Raw genomic sequence first — 23575 nt, 5'->3', positions numbered from 1 at the left:
GGTGTCCTGCAGATTTTAGCTCCAACCCTAATCAAACACACCTGAATAAGCTAATCAAGGTCTTACTAGGTGTACTTGAAACACCCAGGCAGGTGTTTTGAGGCATGTTGGAGCTAAACCCTGGAGGGACACCGGCCCTGCAGGACCGAGATTGGTGACGCCTGACTTAAAGGGTTAAACAAATAACGCACAGCACTACTATGATCACAGAAAAGTTCATACTGTGATAATTCATTTACCTTTTAATACGTTTTGGTGCGATTATAATCCGCTATTTAAAAAAACGGCTGAGTGTTTTGAATGAGAAGCTGTAATGTAGCCGTGGCGGGATGAATTTTAGGTGTGGCGCCCCGCCATGGAAGAATGAATGTAGTGGAAACCATGCAGAGTCCTAGTTGATTATAATTCCTGATGTTTGTTTGTTAATTTTTGTGCTTTTAATGTTTGCTTCTATTTATTTATTCCCCATTTAGCCACAATCTCCAGAACAGGCACTCTAATGCCAAGGAAAGCCAAGGTATTAAGATTTCGATTTCTATTTTGACACCGTTCCTATGCACTTCAACACTACCTGTTGAAGAAAATTGATATCTGATATTTCTCTGATGCCTCGATAGGCTGGATTCTCAGACAATATATAACTGCACTTTACCAGATTATTCTTGCATGTCTTCTGATATAAATATTGCAGAAAGTGGTGACTGCATGCCGCGTTTCACATCATCAACTTATTTTTAATCTGTTCATTTCAGTTGCAGGTTTCAGATGACAACTTTAACTCCACCAGGAAGCAGTCTGTTGGTGCACAGTTCAAGGTAAATAATACTTCACTTTATACCTACACACACTTGTTTAACTGCTTTATGTGGTTTTTTGAATGTGTTTCATAATTAAACCAATCAAAACACTTAAATGTGCTCATGAAGATCAGATTTCACCACATAATGAGCTGAAATTATAGTTTGAGAAGGCGAAACTTGCTTCTTGGATTGTTTTAGTTGTTTTTATGACACTGACCAGGATGATTATTGATAAATAAACCTGAAACCATTTGTTCTATTTTATTCATTACTTTTTAAATGTATTGTTTTATTTTTTATTTCCTTTAATAATTATTTCAATTCACCTTGTTGCTGAGAACATATTGCTCATTTTCATTTAGTGTAACTTAAATCTAAATTAACCTAAAACAATTAACTGCATCCAGAATAAAAGTTTACATCATATATTTATATACTGTAAAAATACATGTATATCCATGTATATATTTGTATATGTACATGTATAATATATAAATATTTTTGTCAAAATGGAGTTATTGACATATTCTTATTAAATGACAACTTATTTACATCATGTTTACAGATTTATTTAAATGCATAAACACTCACCGGCCACTTTATTAGGTACACCTGTCCAACCACCCGTTAAAGCAAATGTCTAATCAGCCAATCACATGGCAGCAGCTCAATGCATTTAGGCATGTAGACATGGTCAGGACGATCTGCTGCAGTTCAAACTGAGCATCAGAATGGGGAAGAAAGGAGATTTAAGAGACTTTGAGCGTGGCATGGTTGTTGCTGCCAGACGGGCTGGTCTGAGTATTTCAGAAACTGCTGATCTACTGGGATTTTCACGCACAACCATCTCTAGGGTTTACAGAGAATGGTCTGAAAAAGAGAGAATATCCAGTGAGCGGCAGTTCTGTGGGCGCAAATGCCTTGTTGATGCCAGAGGTCAGAGGAGAATGGCCAGACTGGTTCCAGCTGATAGAAAGGCAACAGTAACTCAAATAAGCACTCGTTACAACCGAGGTCTGCAGAAGAGCATTTGTTCATTAATGTCCTTGTTGTCTTTATACAGTCTGCAAGCTGAAATTGTCTTGGTTCTTGTGTCCTCCAGCATTCTCTGGCGGTTCTGATGGAGAAGATGTTCGCTGCCAGTCCACACTTCGTCCGCTGCATCAAACCCAACCGCAGCAAGCAGCCCGATCAGCTGGACAGTAAACTGGTCCTGGATCAGGTCTGTTTACTTAACTAAACTAAAGTCTCTCCACAATCAGCAGGCTTGATGTCTACATTGTGCTGGCAGAGAAAACTCAACACGCTGCAGCTTAAGAACTTGCTTTTTTTGTCCATTTCCACTGTCAAAAGTACCAAAAAAGTGAACCGTACTGTACCACGTTTCAGGATCCTTTTCCAAATTAGAGTAAAGTTGGTTTTATATTCGCACATTTGTTCATTTTTGACCTGTGACAACTTGTCTGACGCTACTTTAGACTGATAGTCTTTAGCCACTAATATGATTTCCCTACATAGAATTGGCAAAGAATACTCTTCTTAAGGAGAAAGTCTAAATGTGCGAATATAAAATCAACTTTACCCCCAATCCTTTCCAAAGGGTACCAACACAACAAAAATGTACCAAAGGGTGCGCAGCTGAACACTATTGGTTTACAGAGAACCATCACTAGTGCGTGCAACAAGCCAGACAAATGAAAACACAAGAAAGATTACTTTTGACCACACAGCCGAGACATCACACCGTAATAATGCATATAATCAAGCCATGGTCAACTCGAGCTCAAACAATGTCATCTACTGTACTTGAGACAAACTGAATCTGCTGTGTGTCCTCCATTGTTGTTTACAAGGGCGTGTGGATGATGTGTGGTTTCGTTTTCTCTTTCTATTTGCGAGCACGCTTGTTTTTTTTTGTTTTTTTCACGCTTCACTCTCACATTTGTTTAGAAAATAGAAAAAAAACAATTAAGCATAAACAAACAAACAAACAAACAAACGAGCAGGGGATTATTTTCAGCAAAATAAAACATGAATAAACTGCTGTGTTTTTTATTATGAGTTATTTCTATAATATTATCACCTTTTGGACTATTACGATCTCAGAATGACAGAATTACTCTTTAACAAGAGGTTACAGGCGCTGGCGAAGAATAAAGATGTAGATGAGAGGTTTGTAGTAATATAGCGTTGTTGTTTTTGAACACAAATAAGGTCTACATGTATGTTTTGGGTCATTTTTTTGTAATCGGTTACACTTCGAAGACTGTTCGGGTCTGTTTGAGCTTCGTTAGGGTCTGCCGGATATGTTTTGTTTATTTAATTGTTTATAAATGTATGTGTATATGTATATATGTATATGTATATATATATATATATATTACAGGTGGTAGCTTTCCGTAGTGTAGTGGTTATCACATTTGCTCCACATGCGAAAGGTCTCCTGGGCGGAAACATGCAGATGTGCTTTGAGGCAGTTCGGTGGCTCAGTGATTAGTACTTTTGCCTCACAACAAGAGGATAGCTGGTTCGAGTCCCTGCTGGGCCAGTTGGCATTTCCGTCTGAAGTTTGAATGTTCTCCCTGTGTTGGCGTTAGTTTCTTCCAGTCTCCCCCACAGTCCAAACTCATGCGCTATAGGTGAATTAGATAAACTAAATTGATCGTAGTGTATGAGTGCTTGTGAGAGTGTATGGATGTTTCCCAGTACTGGGTTGCAGCTTGAAGGGCATCCGCTGTGTAAAACGTATGCTAGAATAGTTAGCAGTTCATTCCGCTGTGGCGACCTCTGATGAATCAGAAACTAAGCCGAAGGAAAATGAATGAATGAATATATAACAGACGTTCAGTAATTCACATTAGCATTGATCTGCAGCTATCAAATCCTGTTGGTAATTCACATTTATACACAATTATTAGTGTATTTAATCGTCTGTTTTGTGAGAAGCGCTTCTTATGAGCTATTTGAACGACCATACAGCTTTTCTTTGAGTGAGAATCACGTCAAGCTGCAACTTTGTCGTACACCATGCCTGCTAAAAGACACAAGCCTGATAAAGGTGCCTCACCGTAGTGAGTTGAACCATACTACTCAGTGGAAACAAGACTTTAAATAATAACATTTCACAGTTAATCCTCAGTTTATCTGCAGTTTATATGCTAAAGACAAAGAAATGGTGAAATCAGTGTGTTGAAATAAACAAAAAACTAGTGTTTGCAGTCATCTACAACTTCACTGAACCAATAGTCACTGCAGAATAAACAAATCCGTCAATCCCCTCAAAACGCTTCCTTAGTGCTGCTTTTTGCATGTGTTGTGAGCATTTGCAGTGCATTTTCTAAGTGAGGATTTGCGACACGTGTGCTGTCAACCCGATGAAGCTACTGTACTCCGGCCCTGTTTTAGGGCTCTTTTTATTTTCCACAGTGGAATCAAATACATTCTCCCTTTTTCCCTTCCCTCCAGTGGAGTTTTTCAAGCTCTATTTAAAGCCCTGCTGCCGCTGAGTGCTGTTTTGATGGAGCTCATCCAAACCCCTCTAATGATAGAGAGAACCACGGGGTGCTGGGTTTGAGCTGAATACGATATGTGCTGATTGTTTTGGTAGTGCTCACGAGCGACTGTGACTTTCGGAGTAGATTTGAACACTTCATTGTAAGTGTGTGTGTGTTCATCAGTTGAAAGTAGATGCATACTGTCAATAAAATCTGATTGCGTGTGTTAAACTTCATATCTCAATGCTTGGTGTCTTTCTGGTCACCAATATGTTGTGGATGGTCAGTAATATTCTGTTGAATCGTTTGCATTTATACACACTAACAGCTAATAGGTCACATAGTTTGGTGAGGCTTGATGTTTGGCTTTATTTAACAGTTTAGTTGAGTTCACACATCGATAGTACAGTGAAGTAGAACTACATGACTGTGCAACACTGACATCTCCTGGCAATATGTGGAAGTGCAGTAGTTATATTAATTCTACATGTGCACAAATAACTTGAAAAAAATAAAACATTTAAGTGTGTATAAATTTATGAACAGATGAAGTCAAAATTATTCTCCCTCCTGTCTTTTTCAAATATTTCCTAAATGATGTTGAACAGATTCAGGAATTTTTCAAACATCAACAAGAGTTTGAAATGATGAAACAAAAGGGATACTTCATCATCAGTATGCGAAAATTGTGTACATGCATTCATTCGTTCATTTTCCTTCGACTTAGTCTTTATTTCAGAGGTCACCACAGCGGAATGAACCGCCAACTATTCCAACATAAGTTTTATGCAGCGGATGCCCTTCCAACTGCAACCCATTACTGGGAAACACCCATACACTCATTCACACACACTCATACACTACAGTCAATTTAGCTTATTCCCCTATAGCACATGTGTTTGGACTGTGGGGGAAACCGGAGCACCCGGAGGAAACCAACACCAACACGGGGAGAACATGCAAACTCCACAAAGAAATGCCAACTGACCCAGCTGGGACTTAAACCAGCGACCTTCTTGCTTTGAGGTGACAGTGCTAACCACTGAGCCACCATGCCACCCAAAGTCGTCAATGTGTTGCCTTTTATTTATAATTCACAAAAGGAGAATGTTTGAAGAATGTTTTGCATAAATTGCTTTCGTGAATCTTTTGATGTTTCATGCTATATTCTCTGTATATTTATGGAGGTTAGCAGTTAAAACCACTTCTGACGAACGCAATAATAAGCTCTTGACATTGTAAGATTTCATTGAGGATAAATAATGTGTCAGCTTTTCCTTTAAGTAGGATTTATGGCGTCTCAGTTGTCAAATCCATCAGATTTATTCAGTGTTTTTGTTTCTCTGTAGCTGCGGTACAATGGACTGATGGAAACCATCCGGATCCGCCGGGATGGCTTCTCGTGGCGTCCGACATTTAGGGAGTTTGCTGAGAGGTGCATGTGCTGGCAGGACACATCTGACATCAATTCAATCTGAATACGTCACATTCTCTGCAGCTTCACTCATATTTCTGTCCTGCAGGTACAACATTCTGCTGCTAAAACCGGATCTGCCCACAGACAAGAGCAGGTCTGAACAGCACACACACACACACTAGTGTCAAAGGTGCACAGAGTTACACTAATGCACTCATAATAGTGCATTTGACAGTAGTTTAAACAATGTTTACGTGCTTGAGAGGAACTGGGTCCCTAATATTAGATGGATTTTACGTAACTTAAACGTTCTTGCTTTCAGTCGATCAAACTATAAAATAATTATTGTTTTTATTAGTGTCGATTATATTTGCTGAATGTAAACTTATTGTTATTATCGTTAATGCAAAACTAAAGCCATGAAGCGAACAGCATGTTTGTCTTTTGCTTTTTTTAATTTCAGCTATTGACAATGGGAACGCTTAACAATACGGGATGCGTAGGTAATGTTAATGTATTTACAAACAATGCACAATATATTTATTATAGTGTTCATGGTTATTAGCGTTAGTTAATGGAAATAAAGTTGTTCACTGGAAATCAAGTTGTTAACTCAGCAGTGCAGTAACTAATGTTATTACAAGTGGAATACACTATTCTAATTGTTCAGTCGTGACATTCCAAGATATGTTATTCCCAGATAACCACCGCTAAATAACACAAGCTCATTTGGGAACTTAGAATCACCTTGACCGTCAGTAAATACATTCACATTTATATACTTGCATCCATATTTATATGTACCTGCTTGTTTGTCACGTCACCTGTTTTTGGCTATTTGGCGCCGTCCTATGAATGAATAATACATACAGTAGGTTAGTGTATGCTCTATTCAGCCAGATTAGTTTCTGTCAGCTTTATTTTTGACAGTTTGGCGCCATCTTGTGACTGAATGATACGCAGGTTTGTGTATACTCCATCAGCTGTTTCCGTTTCTGTCAGCTTTGGGTTTTTGACTGTTTGGCACCATCTTGTGTCTGAATTATGTGCAGGTTAGTGTATACTCCATCAGCTGTTTTCATTTCTGTCAGCTTTGGGTTTTTGACTGTTTGGCGCCATCTTGTGTCTGAATAATGTGCAGGTTAGTGTATACTCCATCAGCTGTTTTCATTTCTGTCAGCTTTGGGTTTTTGACTGTTTGGCGCCATCTTGTGTCTGAATAATGTGCAGGTTAGTGTATACTCCATCAGCTGTTTCTGTCAGCTTTGGGTTTTAGACTATTTGGCGCCATCTTGTGTCTGAATAATGCGCAGGTTAGTGTATACTCCATCAGCTGTTTTAGTTTCTGTCAAATTTTTATGTTTTGTGTCAAGTAGCCATGTAATAAGCAGGATAAAGTACATCCAATGTGGTTGTTTTCGCAGAATATATCCCTTCAGTCTTAAGGCTAATTTGTACTTCTGCTTCAAGTGTATGCTCCAGCGCAGCCACGCGTGGTCGCATATATATATATATTGAATGAAATAACAAAAAAAAGTATGTAAAAATGAAAACTAATTCAAAGTATTAATAACACTTGCAGTTAGGCATGGGACGATAAACGTTTTCAAGGTATACTGCGGTCTGGAAAAGTCAAGGTTTTAAAGCCGCCAACATTTGCTGCTATACCGTTCCTAATGTATGTGTACGATTTTTTTATTTATGCTTTATTTTTTGTTTTAGGACAATCTTAAGCAGAAAAGATATCCAACGATGCGGCTTTCAATTCAATTCAAAAGAAATCTGTTTTTAAAACAATAGCAGAAGTCAATGATTCATTCAAGTTATTTAGACTGACATGTTTACAGCTCCAAAATATTATAAATGTTTCTCAAAATAAAGTATATTGTGTTCAATGGGGAATTTGTTTTTGTTTTGTTATTTACAGACATTTTTAAAAGAGCATATTTTAGAGCAGTAATCACAACACTGTCAAACAGTGAACCGTGATATTTTTATCCAATGTTATCATGCCGTATGAGTCTTATACCGGCCCATGCCTACCTACAGTAGTATTTCAGTGATACTAGGATAAAATACAATGTTTATGCAGTAATAATCAATATCAACTCCTATTTCAGTGAAGGAATAAAATGTAAGAAAATGTTGTTAAATTGTATTAAATCAGATTTATTTGACTGCTTTTACTGTATTTTTGATCAAATAAATGCAGCCTTGTTGAGCAGAAAAGACTACCAGCAATTTAAATGATTTTAAGATTGTGTAGAGATTAAATATATAATAATAGAGTTAAATATTTAAATAATAATAATAAATAATATTATAAATCATATAGTTACTTATTTATATAATTATATATTATAAATATTTTGTTTCTCAGGTCAACTTTTAAATACATTTTTTAAAATAAAATCGAAATAAAAATACTATACTGTAGAATCTCAGTGGTTGTAAATGTTTATATAATAATAATAATAATAACCAAGTCTTTGTGCACCTTTAAATTAAATGAATGCTAATGACCAAAGTCAGTAATATATATCATCATTATGAGTTCCTTTTCAAACATATATCCATGTTTTTCTTTTGTTGTTTTTAGTTGTATGTCAATCCTCAACAGCACAGAACTGTCAGGGTGGAAGTGCGGGTAAGTTTCAGCACGACACAACCTGTTCGACTCATTAAGTAATACTCATAATTTACCTCCTCAATTTATATAGCATGTCAAGAAGTTTATATGTAGCAGGATTAAATTATAGATCTTAAGTATGCTTATTGATTTGAACAAATGCCTAACCACTGTCATTTACGCAAGTCAGGATATTAAGTTTATAAAATCCTCCACAAGATCGAACATGCTTTCATTCATTTCACTTTGGCTTGAACGTTTGGTGATGATGATTTCATACAACTCTATAAATGAGATCTGGTTTTAAGTCATAAGTCTTATATCCTTTCTCTGAATTAAATCAAAGCAGAAAGTCTTAAATTCATATGATCATGGCATTAATTTTCATGGGGAATTGTTTCCTCGTATGTTTTCACTTCCAAGCATTGAACTTTAAAGTGAGATGTATTAATGAACTTATTCGTGACCTCATTCAGGGATATGATTAAAGATCTTATTAAAGATTTGGCTTTTTTCTTATGTCTGTGGGATGCACTTTGTAAATATAACAATAATGTGTAGTCCTATACTGAAGCCATAATAGGGAGCCACTACCAATATGCAAGATGATGACTTTCTCTTTTGGATCCCTGTCATACACCCTCCGCAAAGTGGCACAATTTGGCGTCAGGCATGATGCAAGTGTTTTTTCCTGGCGCTGGTATTATTTTCACATTCTGCGCCACATTGTTTAAATAGCAAATGCAGTTGGACCCATTTGTGCAACCACATATACTGTTTTAATAAATGTTGTGCACATTTTAAAATAAAGCTAATGATCAATATCACTAATATATATCATTAAATTAGTTCCTTTTTGGTCGGTTTACAAAATAAAGCATTAGTGATATTCACCTACGCAGATGGTAACTGTGCATACACGTTGCTTATTGCAAACACAGGGATGCACAGCAGCACACAAACCTCTTTAAATATGAAATATTCAACGATTCAAATGTTTAAAAAATTATATTATAATATATACGAGGAGTTCGTTTAAACGTATGTATTATTTTTCCTTTGGATGTTTTTATTTGTATGGCGATCCTCAATAGTATAGAACTGTCTAAATGGATGTTTTGAGATAGACCGCGCCATTGACCAACTAAAAGCTGGTCTAAAGTCAATGGCAGTTTTTATTTGATTTATTTATTTGTTATTTACAAAAAACACGTTAGTGATATTCACCTACGCAGGTGGTAACTGCATACACGTTGCTTATTACAAACACAGGGATGAACAGCAGCACACAAACCTCTTTAAATATGAAAAATTCAGCGATTCAAATGTAAAATCTAATTTATATTTTAATATTTCTTTATAATGAGTTCCTATAAATATTCATTCATTTATTCATTTATTCATTTTCTCATCAGCTTAGTTCCTTTATTAATAAGAGGTCGCCTCAGCGGAATGAACCACCTCCTTAAAGTATATGTATTGATTTTTCTTTTGTTGTTTTTAATTGTATGGCGATCCTCAATAGTACAGAACTGTCTGGATGGATGTTTTGAAATAGGCCCCGCCGTTGACCAACTAAAAGCTGGTCTAAAGTCAATGGCACAGATTTTATTTATTTATTTATTTATTTATTATATACTAAAAAAGCATGTTGGTGATATTCACTTACGCAGGTGGTAACTGCATACATGTTTTACAATTACAAGGATGCACAGCAGCACACAAACCTCTTTAAATATGAAAAATTCAGCGATTCAATTGTAAAATCTAATTTATATTTTAATATTTCCTTATGATGAGTTCCTTTAAATATTCATTCATTCATTCATTTATTCATTTTCTCATCAGCTTAGTCCCTTTATTAATAAGAGGTCGCCACAGCGGAATGAACCACCTCCTTTAAGTATATGTATTGTTTTTTCTTTTGTTGTTTTTAGTTGTATGGCGATCCTCAATAGTACATCTGTCTGAATGGATGTTTTGAAATAGGCCCCGCCATTGACCAACTAAAAGCTGGTCTAAAGTCAATGGCACAGATTTTATTTATTTATTTATTTATTTATTTATTTATTATATACTAAAAAAGCATGTTGGTGACATTCGCCTGCGCAGGTCGAAAATGTGCCTAAACATTGCTTATTACACACACAGAGATGCACAGCAGCACACAAACCTCTTTAAATACAAAGATTTATTCAAATTCAAATGTAAAAAAAAACAATATTTTAATATATCCAGGGTTCATACGGTCGTGGAAAACCTGGAAAAGTCATGGAATTTTGACATGGCATTTCCAGGTCTGGAAAAGTTTTGGAAAAACAGAAAAACCCACAAGGTTTTGGAAAAGTCATGGAAATGACGTTTACATTTAGTCATTTTGCAGGCATTTTTGTCCAAAGCGATTTAAGTTGCGGTCACACTAGAGCTTGTGCGAGCAAAATTCTGTCGTACGGCGCTGCAAAAGGGGGCGGGGTGAAACAATATGATTAGACATTATTAAAAGTGAGCGATTGCTCCATATTTTAAATTTCTTATTTTAAATGATCTCCTATTGGTCTCACGCAATCACCTGGTGTGATTTCGCAGGTAAGAATTCACTAAGCTGAACTTTCGAATGCAGTGAAATGTGAAACACGTGCATGCGTTTCTGGTCTGCCGCATTCGCATGCCTATGAACGGAAGTCTATGGAGCGAAAAGTGCAGTGTAATTGTGGCTTTATAATAGAAATAGTTTTACCTACTATTACTAGTTTAACAAACTATTAAGATGATCTAAAATTAGTTTGACAAATATCTATATAGTGGAATGGAGGTTAGATGTTTTTACTTTTCTTTTCTTGGCCAAAACCTGCTCTCATGTTATTAGTGCTGTGTAAGCATCATCTATTTTACATACATATAAAAATAAATTGAAACTATTGCACATTTTATGATATGCTGTAATAAATGTAAACGTTTCTTATAATTTACCACATATACAGTATGTAGACAGCACATAAACATTAGGTCATGAAAATTGACTTAAGTCCTGGATAAGTTCTGTAATTTTTGTAGTTAAAGTGTGTATGAACCCTGTGGGGCAGGTCTGAGCAGCTCTGTGGTGTTCTGCTCTTTCAGATCATCGCGGTTGTTTTTTAAGCTCTGCCACCAGGAGGAGTTGGCCAATTTGCTGGACAGACTGGGCAGAGCGGCACTCGTCATTCAGAAGAGTGAGTAACAGTTCAACTCTGTTTGTTTCTACATCAATAAAGAAAGTCTAATAAGCATGAAGGCGCTCGACTGCACATGATGACTCTTGGCTCCAACTTTGACTGCTTTATTGCAGCTTAAATCACTTTTTAAGAGACGCACTAATGCAAGCAAGTTCAAACGTCTTTTACAAGAATACGTTTCGCATCTAAGTAATGCAACAAGCAATCAGATCTTATTATTGTTTTTTTTTCCTTCATAATAACAAGGTTTCTAGCATCAAAGGTCACATTTGTCATAAATGCAGGCTGTTTTTGCACATGTGTATTTAAGATTTAATGTACCAATTTCCTGTTATCCATAACCTCTACATTTGGATACATCAGTGTGCCAAATACTGAATATGTCTCGAGTCAGTTAGATTATTTTTTTTGCATGTTTTTGGTCTCAGGCTTGTAAAAATTCAGTAATAAAAATAAGCAATATTGCGAAATGACTATTTAAAACAGCTGGTTACTGTTATAATGGACCAATGTTGAAATCACATATGCTGCTATGCTTTTTTGTGCAAACAATTCTGATTCTTTGCTAGGGTTGAGAATCGAAAATTGATTCAGATTCTGGAATCGAATACTTCAGATTCAGATACTTGCTATAAAATCTAAATTCTGATTGGTCTTATCGATTCCTGTACATGCGCATATTTTTTATTTTTTCACTTGACATTCTGCCAGGATCTTCCGTGCTGACGAGCTCCTTGAATTAGCTATCATCTAAACATTATTATAATCTAACATGGGCCGCAACATGTGCTCAAAGGGCTACATGTGGGTAAAACGATACCAAAGCTAAGTGTAATCATTGCAATAAACGAATGTGGTGCAAGCAGCTTGTCGCGACCAACATGCAAAGCATCTGCTGTTAGTTCACAAAAATCAGATTAGAAGAATGCACCGTGTTTTTAATACATTTATTGTATTCAAAGCAGCATTCAGGGGCGCAAATTCAACCTCAAATGTGGCATGATGGTGTAGCAAGTGATTTATTTATTTATTTATTTTGCGCGATCAATTCCTGATCGTTTGCATGATGTTTTTAATCAAATATCTGTAATATAATTACTTTCCATGTGCTAAAATATATCTTAAATTAATTTGATGAAAATTAAAGCGTAATAAAGTATATGTCTAATAGATCAGAAGTCTATCTATAACTTATCTATCTATAAATCTATAACTTCATTATTTCATGCATGAAGTTGGCTAGCTTAATTATAAAGCATGTTTAATTGATTCAGAACTGTTAATAAGATTTTTTCTTGTAAATTTATGAATATTGCATCAGTAGCCTATATCAGTGTTTCCCAACCCTGTTCCTGAAGGCACACCAACAGTCCACATTTTCAACCTCTCCCTAATCAAACACACCTGAATCATCTTATCACAACATCAGAAGAGACTTCAACACCTGAAGTTAATGGGTCAGAAAAGGGAGACATCCAAAATATGTACTGTTGGTGTGCCTCCAGGAACAGGGTTGGGAAACACTGGCCTATATAGTGCGTCTCCTTTTGTCACACTTGAGGCTTCATTAGTTAATGTATTTTACTAACATGACCTAATAATGAACAATACAGCATTTTAATCATAGTTTAACATTTACTAATGCATTATTAAAATTAAAACTCATGCTTGTCAACATTAGTTAATGCACCGTGAGTTAACATGAACTAATAATAACATGAACTAATGAATTTCCATTTAACTAAGGTTAACAAACATAAACAAACACTGTAATAAATGAGTTGTCCATTGTTTGTTCACGTTACAGGGTTCATACGGTTATGGAAAACCTGGAAAAGTCATGGAATTTTGACATGCCATTTTCCAGGCCTGGAAAAGCTTTGAAAAACAGGAAAAACCCAGAAAATTTTGGAAAAATCATGGAAAACTGATATCTGTATGCTTGAATATAGGTTATTTACTAATTTTCTGTCCTTGGCCAATCACATACTCTCACATTATTAGTGAGGTGTAAACATCATCTAAATCAATTTTACATAGATATAAATATAAATTCAAACTAAATAGATTGTTGCATGTTTTACGATATGCTGTAATAAAATTGAACATGCATTGTTTTTCTTTTATCACGCATATGTAGACATTGCATTAAACATTAGGTCATGAAAATTTACTTAAAGTCTTGAAAAAATCATGGTATTTTAGTAGTGAAAGTGTGTATGAGCCCTGATATTAGTAAATGCATTACCTAACATGAACTAACACAACCTTATTGTAAAGTGTTACCTGTCTATTTGTGATCAGATCAGCTGAATTCCCTCATGAAGAGGGCCTAAATGACTTTTTATTTAATTTTATTTTACAATGTAATCGAAACTAGTCATCGATAAGAATTGAAATCAGTAAACAGAATTAAAATTGGAATGGGAATCTATAACATTCTAATAATACCCAACCCTATTCTTTGCTAAATAAAATGGCAAAGCTTTTATTAAAGGATTTTAATCTAATTAATACATATTAAACCTCTTTAGCATAATCAATAGGCTACTGAGTGACTGATGTTGATTAGTACTGAAACACAGTTGTGACTTTCATATCCAAAGCGTCTGCTAGTTATTTTATTTTCAAGATCTGAGGTGAATCTGCTGCTGCTTTCAGTAGTATGGCAATAAATGTCATGTTAAATGGTGTTTAAAGTCACTTTGGGAGCATTTAACACTGAATAAAGCACATGAGGTGTACCTGAGGTGATCATTGTCATAGAGGTTTCTGCTGTGATGTAGAGGAAATAGAAAGCTCCTTTTAGCAGGGAAAAGATCGCAAGAACATGGTGTTACTCTGGGATTTCTGATTAGTTCATGTGCCGGTGTGTAGATTTCCGAGCCCGGATCTGCCGCAGGAAGTATCTGTGTCTGCTGGCGGAGCTGCGGCGTCAGCGTCAGGCTCAGCGGGAGCGCGAGGAGCGTGAGGAGGAGGAGAGGAGACGCCAGGAAGAGGAGAAGAGACGGCAGCAGCAGGAGGCTGAGAGAAAGAGGCGTCTGGAAGTGGAGCAAGAGAACCTGAGTGAGAACCGATCCAGTGTTCATGCCAGCAGAGTGTGTTTACTGTGGGGAAGAAGTTTAGAAGGGATACAGCTGTGGATACGTTCATGTATATAGTAGAATGTCTGACGCTGTACAAGAATAATTACTGTTTTTATATTACTGTGAGAGTTGGCGCAAGAATAAGTGTTAATAAAATGCAATTTAATGGGAAATTTAGTAAATAACTTAAAATTTAATGGGTAATTTAATAAGTAATATCAATAATACTGGGTATAATTACTGTTTTTACATTTCTGTGAGGATTAGCGTAGGAATAAGGGTTAATAACTTAAAATTTAATGGGTAATTTAATAAATAACATCAATAATACTGGGTATAATTATTGTTTTTACATTTCTGTGAGGATTAGCGTAGGAATAAGGGTTAATAACTTAAAATTTAATGGGTAATTTAATAAATAATATCAATAATACTGGGTATAATTACTGTTTTTACATTTCTGTGAGGATTAGCGTAGGAATAAGGGTAAATAACTTAAAATTTAATGGGTAATTTAATAAATAATATCAATAATACTGGGTATAATTACTGTTTTTACATTTCTGTGAGGATTAGCGTAGGAATAAGGGTTAATAACTTAAAATTTAATGGGTAATTTAATAAATAATATCAATAATACTGGGTATAATTACTGTTTTTACATTTCTGTGAGGATTAGCGTAGGAATAAGGGTTAATAAAACACAATTTAATGGGAAATTTAGTAAATAACATAAAATGTAATGGGTGATTTAATAAATAATATGAATAATACTGTGTATAATTACTGTTTTTACATTACTGTGAGGGTTGGGGTAGGGGTAGACGTTAATACAATACAATTTAATGAGTAATTTAATAATATTAATAATACTCTGTAAAATTTGTGTGTTTACATTACTGTGAGGGGTAGGTTTAGGGTAGGGGTAGACGTTAATAAAATACAATTGAATGGGTAATTTAATAGATAATGTGAATATTACTGTGTATAATTACTGTATTTAAATTACTTTGAGGGTTGTGTTTAGAGTTGGGGTGTGGGTTGACAATAATCAAAAACAATTAATAGGTAATTTAATAAATAAAACAAACATGTTAACTTCCGGCTGCAGCTGTATCCCTTCTAGCAACAACCATTTAAAGTATTCATAAGATCAATATCGACTGTTTATTTTGCTAGCTCACATGGTCGTTGTTGTTAAGGTGAATAATTAATCAATGCATATTACTCCACTAAAAAAATATAATCTCCAATCTAAAGATGCATCCCAAATCGCATACTTATACTATTTATACAACAAAATGGCATAGAATAGTGCATAAGTAGTGATAGTAAACTGGTGTCTGTGATTGCAGGACCAGCGTCTCCACCGGTGCCTTTGCCCAGGAAGAAGAAGCCGGAGCCCAGGCCTCGCTCTGTGCTCAGCAGCATCAGTAAAACAGCAAGCGTGGCTCCAGTACCACGGCCCCGCAGCAAGCTTTTAGAGGTACCACATCAGTCACTCAGCCTGAGAAACACTACGCCTGCATTTAGCACATTATCTCTCCAACAAACCTGTGGTTGGAGTATTTACATGCCAAGCCACATTTCTATTTGATATTAAAAGGACAGTTCACCCAACTATGATAATTGTGTCATCATATACTCACTCTTTTCTTGCTCCAAACAAGTTTGAGCTTTCCTGAACACAAAAGAAAATATTCTGAAGAATGTTGAAAACCAGTAACCATTGACTTTTTATTTTATTTTTGATTGTTATTTTAAATATTTAGTAATGTATTTGTATTTTTAATGTTTTATTTATTATTTATTTTGAATGCGCATGATAAACTGAACATTTAGTGTACTGTTTAGTGAACTGGTTATATTTGTTTACTAGTGCTGGCCAAAGAATAATCACTATTAATCACATACAAAATAAAAGTTTGTTTTGACATAATATATGTGTATTATATTGTATAAATTACTTAGGTATATGTGATACACACACATACATGGAAACAAAACTATACAAAAACAGTTTTGTTCTATAGATATTTAAATTAATGTATATGTTGTACCTTATACATATATATTTTATATCTAAATATAAGTAAACATTTTCTCAATACCTATGCATATGTATTTATAAATACATAATACATTTACACAGTACACACATATATTATGTTAAAATGCTTTTATTTTGGATGGATGGATGGATGGATGAATAGACAGATAGACAGACAGACAGACAGACAGACAGACCCCAAGCAGTGAAGAGGCGTGGCCAGAGGTGCTGTAATGTTACAGCAGAGAAGGCTAAAATGCCGATCGCTACTATTTCCACAGAGCTTCTGTTTCTGTATTTGGGCTTCCAAAGGACACGACACAAAGAGAAGTGCTTACGATTTAATTTTAACTATGCTCCAGACAATTATAAAAAATATATATAGCTAGCATTTGACAAAGGACAGCCTCCAGGATCTCTCCCAGTTCAGACGAAGCTGTGGATTGTGAGCCACAACCTGTATAAGTTTTAATTTGTTAAAATTGATCAACTACATGGACAGTTTTTAGCGTTATGTTAGCGAGGATGTAAACAACAGGAAATGCTGTTTGGCACGTTAACAATTTAGCTACAAATTCATATTTATCTGTCAAAACGCTGTAAACACACACACTCTTCAGCAGCGCTGCAGTGTCTCTCTATGCGTGTCTCTCTTTGCGGCCGCTATCCCTGCATTCTACATCTCAAATAACAACTCAAAAAAGATATGTAAACGTTTCATTTTAGTTACACATGCTTATTCCGAATACATGTGAAAGACCCTTTGTGGAGATTTTAGAGAGCAGACGTGAGGTTCAGCTGTGTTCTCTTCATTTTTTTGTCTAACAGCTGCTCTGACTGGAGTGTTTACACAGCACAAATGCTTGTGACGTTGTGATGTAGAGTCGATCCGCGAATCACAGAACATTATGTTAGCTGACCAATCAGAGCCTCTTGAGGGCGGGCCTTTCAGAGGAACTAGGAAATATGACAGTCATTTTCATGTTAGCTGAGTAGCTATAAATAATCTATGTAAGAGATATGAAAAAAAAATTACGTGATTTTCTACAAGTGAAGCATGGGCACACATTGCTTTGCATCTTCTAAACACAACCAAGCCTCAAAATACACTGTGCACAACCCCTTTGCAGATTTACCACCCTGATTTAAAGTGTAATATTGATTTGAATGTGTTTGTACATTTGATGTTTGTTTAATTCTCTGCCCAGGCGACTCCATTTGACAACGATCTGAACGAGAACTTCCACCTGGACGCATCTCTAATGCTTCAGCCGATCGATGAAGAGCGCATTAAAGAGAAACACCTGAAGAAGAGCAACACCATCCGCTGGTTCAGAGAGACGCAGGTGCGCAAGCTGACCCGGGACGGCTCTTTCCCACACTGGTTTCACGGCATGATCACACGGAGGTCAGATACAGAGCAGATAATGCACTGATCATTTAATAAACTGAGCATCTACAGGGGTTTATCATGTGCTGACTGTAACTCTGCTTCTCAGGCAAGCAGAAGATCTTCTCATCGACAAACCTCTGGGCTGCTTCTTGGTGCGAGTCGGTCAGAGTCGTGAGGGTTTCACTCTGACATTCAGGTATACACTTATTCCTGACTGCGGGTGCATTTCAGACATTTTCCCTTTGTTTTTCTTGAACTGGAATGATACACAACAAATGTGTTATTTATAGTAAACCTAATTTATTATTAATTTACAATCATGCTTAAATATGATGGGAACATTTTAATTCTGTTGCTAATTGTTAATTTTTTTGGTTAAACTTTTAAAACAACTAACAAATTTCACAGTAACAGAGATGACATTTTCCACCATTTTGTGCTTTAGCTCCAGATGCTAACCTTAAACCAGACACCCAAATTAATTAATTAAATAAAGTAAATTAATCTACATATAGTAAATTAAATATATATTTATAGTTAGTTAGTTAGTAAACACAGTGTTTCTCTATATCAGAGGTGCCGATCGCTGTCGTCACTACATGGTGGAGATGCAGAGCAATGGGAAGTATGTGATCCTGGGTGAGGATCGCGCTCATTCGTCTCTCACAGACCTAGTCCAGTACCACACTCAGGTGGGCATCAAGCCCTTCATGGAGCTGCTGACGGTGCCATGTGGACAGGTAAGCTCTATGGTGCTTTGTGTGAATTATAGGAGTAACTTACATTTAAAGGCACAGTATGTAATTTGGGCCACTAGAGGGCGCATATTCACAACAAACAAAGGCCACGAGTGTGGAATCGTGGGAGTTGTAGTCTTCATTACATCCTACCGGACTCCTGCAGGAATCACTTTGGCTGCATTTACACATGGTTTAAGTGACCCAATTCTGTTTATTTTTATTTCTACAATGTACCACAGATGGGATATGATCCATGCATGTATACAGTAAGGAGGAAAAAAATACATGGATTCCATTTCAGAATAACAAAAAAAAGAAATAAGACCTTGATTAGGGATGCTATATAGATAGACACGGAAAACAAACCAATCCCTACGAACAGACTAAATCCATCAGTTTAAAAACGAATGCACAGATTTTGATAATAGGTTTTGCTGATACTATTTGTACGACTAAATGTTGGAGTAGTTTAAGGGGAAAAACCTAGCTGTGTTTTGACAAGGAGATTTTTACACGTGCAAATTGAAAGTGAAAGTAAGTGCGTGTTGTGGTGAGTTTACTGTATAGAACCGATGCTTTTTAGTTTATGAATGGAAATAATTTTTAGTAAGGCGTGTCCAATTTAAAGTTAAAAACCACAGACTTATTACTAAAGAGCAAATCTTCTATGAGTGTGAACATGACTGATCAGTAAACATGACTGGCGATTTGTTGATGGATGTGCTCAAAAGGAAGTCTTTGGTGCTGTTTTAGAAGTGTTTTAAGTGTGCTTCAGATTGATTTTTACCCGCTCTTAGCTTTTATTCTCCACATATTGACATTGTTGTATGTTTAAAAATTAGGTACATTTGTCCAAAGCTAATTCTAATTGTAGAGACATTCAGTGATTCAACAAGAGGAGGCAATACACACAAGAAATGAAAATTATACAAAGGAACTGTTAGTGCTCATAGAATTAAGTGCTAGCATTAGTGGGGGTTTTTGGAGATGTTGAGCGATTGTAAGAAAGTGTAAATGTGCAAAACTGGTGCAATTGTCAGTTAAAATGATGGAAAGATGAAAGAGTGTGTTTTCTACAGGTGGTTTGTCAAGCCCACTCACTTGTGTGAGGCACACTTGAACTGCAGAATGTTTTGAGGTTGTTGAGGTATTCAACCAATGATTGCTGATGTGCTGCTTGTAGATCATTACAGGCCACAGTATAAATGAGCGCAGCTAACCTCGCAGACATGCAGGAGATTCACTCTGACTGCATCTTTTCACAAATCGTCCCTCCATAAACATTCTCATTTCATCTTTATTCACTGACGGCAATTTTTTATTTAGTGTTCATCTCGTTTTCGTTAGTAAAAATTTAATTAATGATGTAATAATTCGTTAACAAAATCTATTCATTAACAAAAGGAACATTGTCCTGAAAGAATATGTTGTACAGCGCTAACTGGTAGTGTAACCCTCACCGAACCGGGTATTATACGAATATTTTAGCGAAGGGGGCAAAAGCGACGTGTGGCTCTACATTCATTCATTCATTTTCTTTTCAGCTTAGTCCCTTTATTAATCACAGCGGAATGAACTGCCAACTTATCCAGCATATGTTTTACATAGCGGATGCCTCTCAAAAAAAAATATTCAAGTTTAAATCAGGCCCGGGTCGAGCTCGGACACAATGTGCACGGGCTCAGGTAGCAGGGCCGTGCACAGGGGGGTGGCCCGGTGGCTAGAGCCACTGCCCCTCTGCCCTTATTGGCTGAAGTGCCCCTCTCAGCCTGTATCCCCTCCCTCCAACGCCCCTCCATTGATTCCAGTAATCCCCGTCTCCATTTCGCGACCACAGCAGCTGTTCAGCTTGCTCCAGCCCATTTAAGAGTCTGTGCACGGCACTGTCAGGTTGAGTCGGGTTTTAAAGTAGTATTTTCTTTTACTAGATGTTTTATATAAGAGATTAACTTGTCAAACAAATGGCTCCAACTGAATTTGAGTTGTAAACATGAAATAAAAGTTCAAAAGTTCTTGTTTTTTATTTCATGTTTAAGTTTTTAGTTACTGTATTCCCCAAAATCATTCAGCATGAATCCGAAGATTTTCTTTAGACAAAAATGTCCACAGATTCTGTCAGGCCCTGTCATACTTTGATTAATGTAGTAATATATTGTATCTCATACGCTGCTAAACGGGACTAAAGAGTGAGTGTGGTTTGTGTTTGGACAGATGTGCGATCAGGAGCCGGACTATGAGGAGCTCAGGGCATTTTCCTCTGCGGTGGAGAGCGTTGACGGTCCTGCTGAAGATATGGACACGGATGCTGGGTCAAATAAAGTGCACTTGCAGATGCAGAGACTGTTCCTGCCGCCAGGAGGAAACTCAAAACATGAGCACCACCGTGCTCCAGTGCTGAAGCGCATCTCTGATCGCCGCAGACGAATGGAGGCAGCGCAGGCAGAGCGCAAGGATGAGGATCTGACCAATCAGAGCAGGCCTTTCCCTCGACTTTACCCGTCCATACGGCTGGCCATGAGGGAGATCCAGCAGATTCAAGAGGTAAACACACACACACACACACACACATACACAATCAGACATGTTGCTTTATCTTGATGCAGACTCTCATATCTGTTGATAAGGTAAACATCCTCTGACCATTCACAATAATCGACAGCTGTTTGAGTAAGATATAATCGTATCAGGTATGGATCACAAAACTGATGGGCTGTGGAGGGAGGAATGTCTGCATGCCTAAATGCATTGAGTTGCTGCCATGCGATTGGCTGATTAGAAATTTGCATTATCGAGCAGTTGGACAGGTGTACCTAATAAAGTGGCCAGTAAGTGTATCGCACAACAAATATTCCTTACCATGACAGGCCTACTTGCAGTTAAACTGAATGAAAGATTACCGGTGTGGTGTTCGTATAGTAATTCCTTTGTTCTCCCAAAGATCCAGTTCAAACACAGTCAAATATTTCAACACATCTGCGTAATAAACTGTTTTGCTGCCAGAAAAGCTTCATTCGGACGCTGTAGGGACAAGTCAGTGTGAGAGCCTGACATTTAATGTGGGGTTTTTCCCCTCTTGTTCTAACAAAACCACAGTGAACGTAATCTTCATGTTTCTTCAAATGCCTTGTTTTTCTCTTTTCCAGCAGAGCCAAGAACAGATCCAGATTCCCTCCGGCAAAGACCTGAGCTCCTGGAAGAGGACGGGTGAGAGATTTCATTCATAAACCCTTTCTGTCTTCACTGGAACAAGATTTCACACGTTTATATTTCTTATATTATTATACTGACATTTAGAAAGTCATACAGGTTTATGGATGAAGATAGTTCACTTACATGTACAGTTAAAGGGCCCATAGTTTACCTCTTTTTTTATGATGTAATATTAATATTATGGTTGTTCTGAGTGTGCCAGTTTAGGTTCAGTTTAAAACACAGTTCAGATTTGTTTATTATAATGTGTTAAAAAGTGTCATGTTGGGGGCGTGTCCACAGCTCGCTGATTTAGGGGTGTGTTGCTTCACATGTAAATTAGTTTCGGCTTCCCGCCAACGTAACAAGGGGGCGGGGCCATGAGCTCACCCGCTCTGTGTTTGCAACACAGACAGGCAGACTGCGAGAAGGAGCTGGAGTGAGAGGATCAGCAATCAGTCATACATATACGACTCGGACACAGACCAAGCAGAGAGTACAAAATCATTTGTGTCTTTGTACAGTTTTACAGCCAACTGTGTGCTAGTTTCAAGTGCCGAGCTTGTACACAGAAACTAATAACCACGCACACTGAATTAACTTTGACTGAGGCACCGGATGCGCCGCTTGAAGCTGCGACACGGCACACCAGACACTCTCTGTGGCGCGGCAGAAACATGAAGTGTCCCGAATCGTCTCGCCACGCATTTTTGAATTCTCAACATAGGTTTCTGCAGCGGTCCGCGGCGCCCAGCCGTCGACTTGAGTGTACCCTGATAGAAACCTATGTTTAGAACTCTAAAACACATGCTAGTTAAGATCACAGGGAGCTTCTGGGATCGCGAGAAATGCAAACGGCTGAAGTATAAGGTAGACTCAATGAGAAGTACACATGTTTGCAAACCTACCTAAAGATACAACCAATAATTCTGATTAGAGCGATAATGTGTAGAATATTGATCTTGTGTTGAGCCCAATGAGCCTTGCATCTAAAAATAGAGCTAGCGTGTTCCTTTAGTGATATCGCTTCGACTCCCGCTGAAAATGGCGGACGTGAATCAACAAACTGAGGATATGATGACGCGCCTGTCAATCAATATTGGTGGGCGGGGGGACCGCTCTCCTACGTAAAGTTGCGGTCGGTTTGAAAACTGCTCCAATTGGTCCACCGTTTTTATGTTGTTAAATTGAAAAAAAAAGCACTGGGTGTGTTTATATCACCCCAATATGACAGTCTATACACCATACCTGCACATATGTCTGTCCAAACAGCTTGAAAAGTAGATTTTTTACCATAGGTGCCCTTTAATGTTAGAATTATTAGCCATCTTGTTAAACTGTCCCCCAATTTCTGTTTAACAGAGAGAAGGATTTTTCAACACATTTCTAATCATAATAGTGTTAATAACTCATCTCTAATAACTGATTTATTTTCTCTTTGTCATGATGACAGTAAATAATATTAGACTAGATATTCTTCAAGACACTTCTATACAGCTTAAAGTGACATTTAAAGGCTTAACTAGGGTAATTAGGTTAAAGTTATGGTAATTAGGCAAGTCATT

The 23575-nt window shown here is 36.9% G+C and overlaps 1 protein-coding gene across 2 annotated transcripts in view; it reads left to right on the top strand.

The window, feature by feature from the left end:
- Window positions 1-23575, top strand: part of LOC130235731 (myosin-IIIb) — a 63187-nt gene that overhangs the window by 37924 nt on the left and 1688 nt on the right. The window contains exons 16-29 of one of the 2 annotated variants that reach the window (XM_056466165.1): window positions 474-517; window positions 753-815; window positions 1903-2022; window positions 5644-5729; window positions 5818-5865; window positions 8311-8358; window positions 11458-11549; window positions 14430-14618; window positions 15994-16124; window positions 17897-18096; window positions 18188-18277; window positions 18656-18821; window positions 21033-21362; window positions 21968-22025. In XM_056466165.1, the coding sequence (XP_056322140.1) occupies window positions 474-517; window positions 753-815; window positions 1903-2022; window positions 5644-5729; window positions 5818-5865; window positions 8311-8358; window positions 11458-11549; window positions 14430-14618; window positions 15994-16124; window positions 17897-18096; window positions 18188-18277; window positions 18656-18821; window positions 21033-21362; window positions 21968-22025 (1665 nt within the window). Of the gene's footprint in view, window positions 1-473; window positions 518-752; window positions 816-1902; window positions 2023-5643; window positions 5730-5817; window positions 5866-8310; window positions 8359-11457; window positions 11550-14429; window positions 14619-15993; window positions 16125-17896; window positions 18097-18187; window positions 18278-18655; window positions 18822-21032; window positions 21363-21964; window positions 22026-23575 lie in introns of both variants that reach the window. The other variant, XM_056466164.1, reaches the window with a different exon arrangement.

The sequence above is a fragment of the Danio aesculapii genome, chromosome 10 (assembly GCF_903798145.1).
Source record: "Danio aesculapii chromosome 10, fDanAes4.1, whole genome shotgun sequence".
NCBI classification, from domain to species: Eukaryota; Metazoa; Chordata; class Actinopteri; order Cypriniformes; family Danionidae; genus Danio; species Danio aesculapii.
This window is presented reverse-complemented; position numbering and strand designations above follow the sequence as displayed.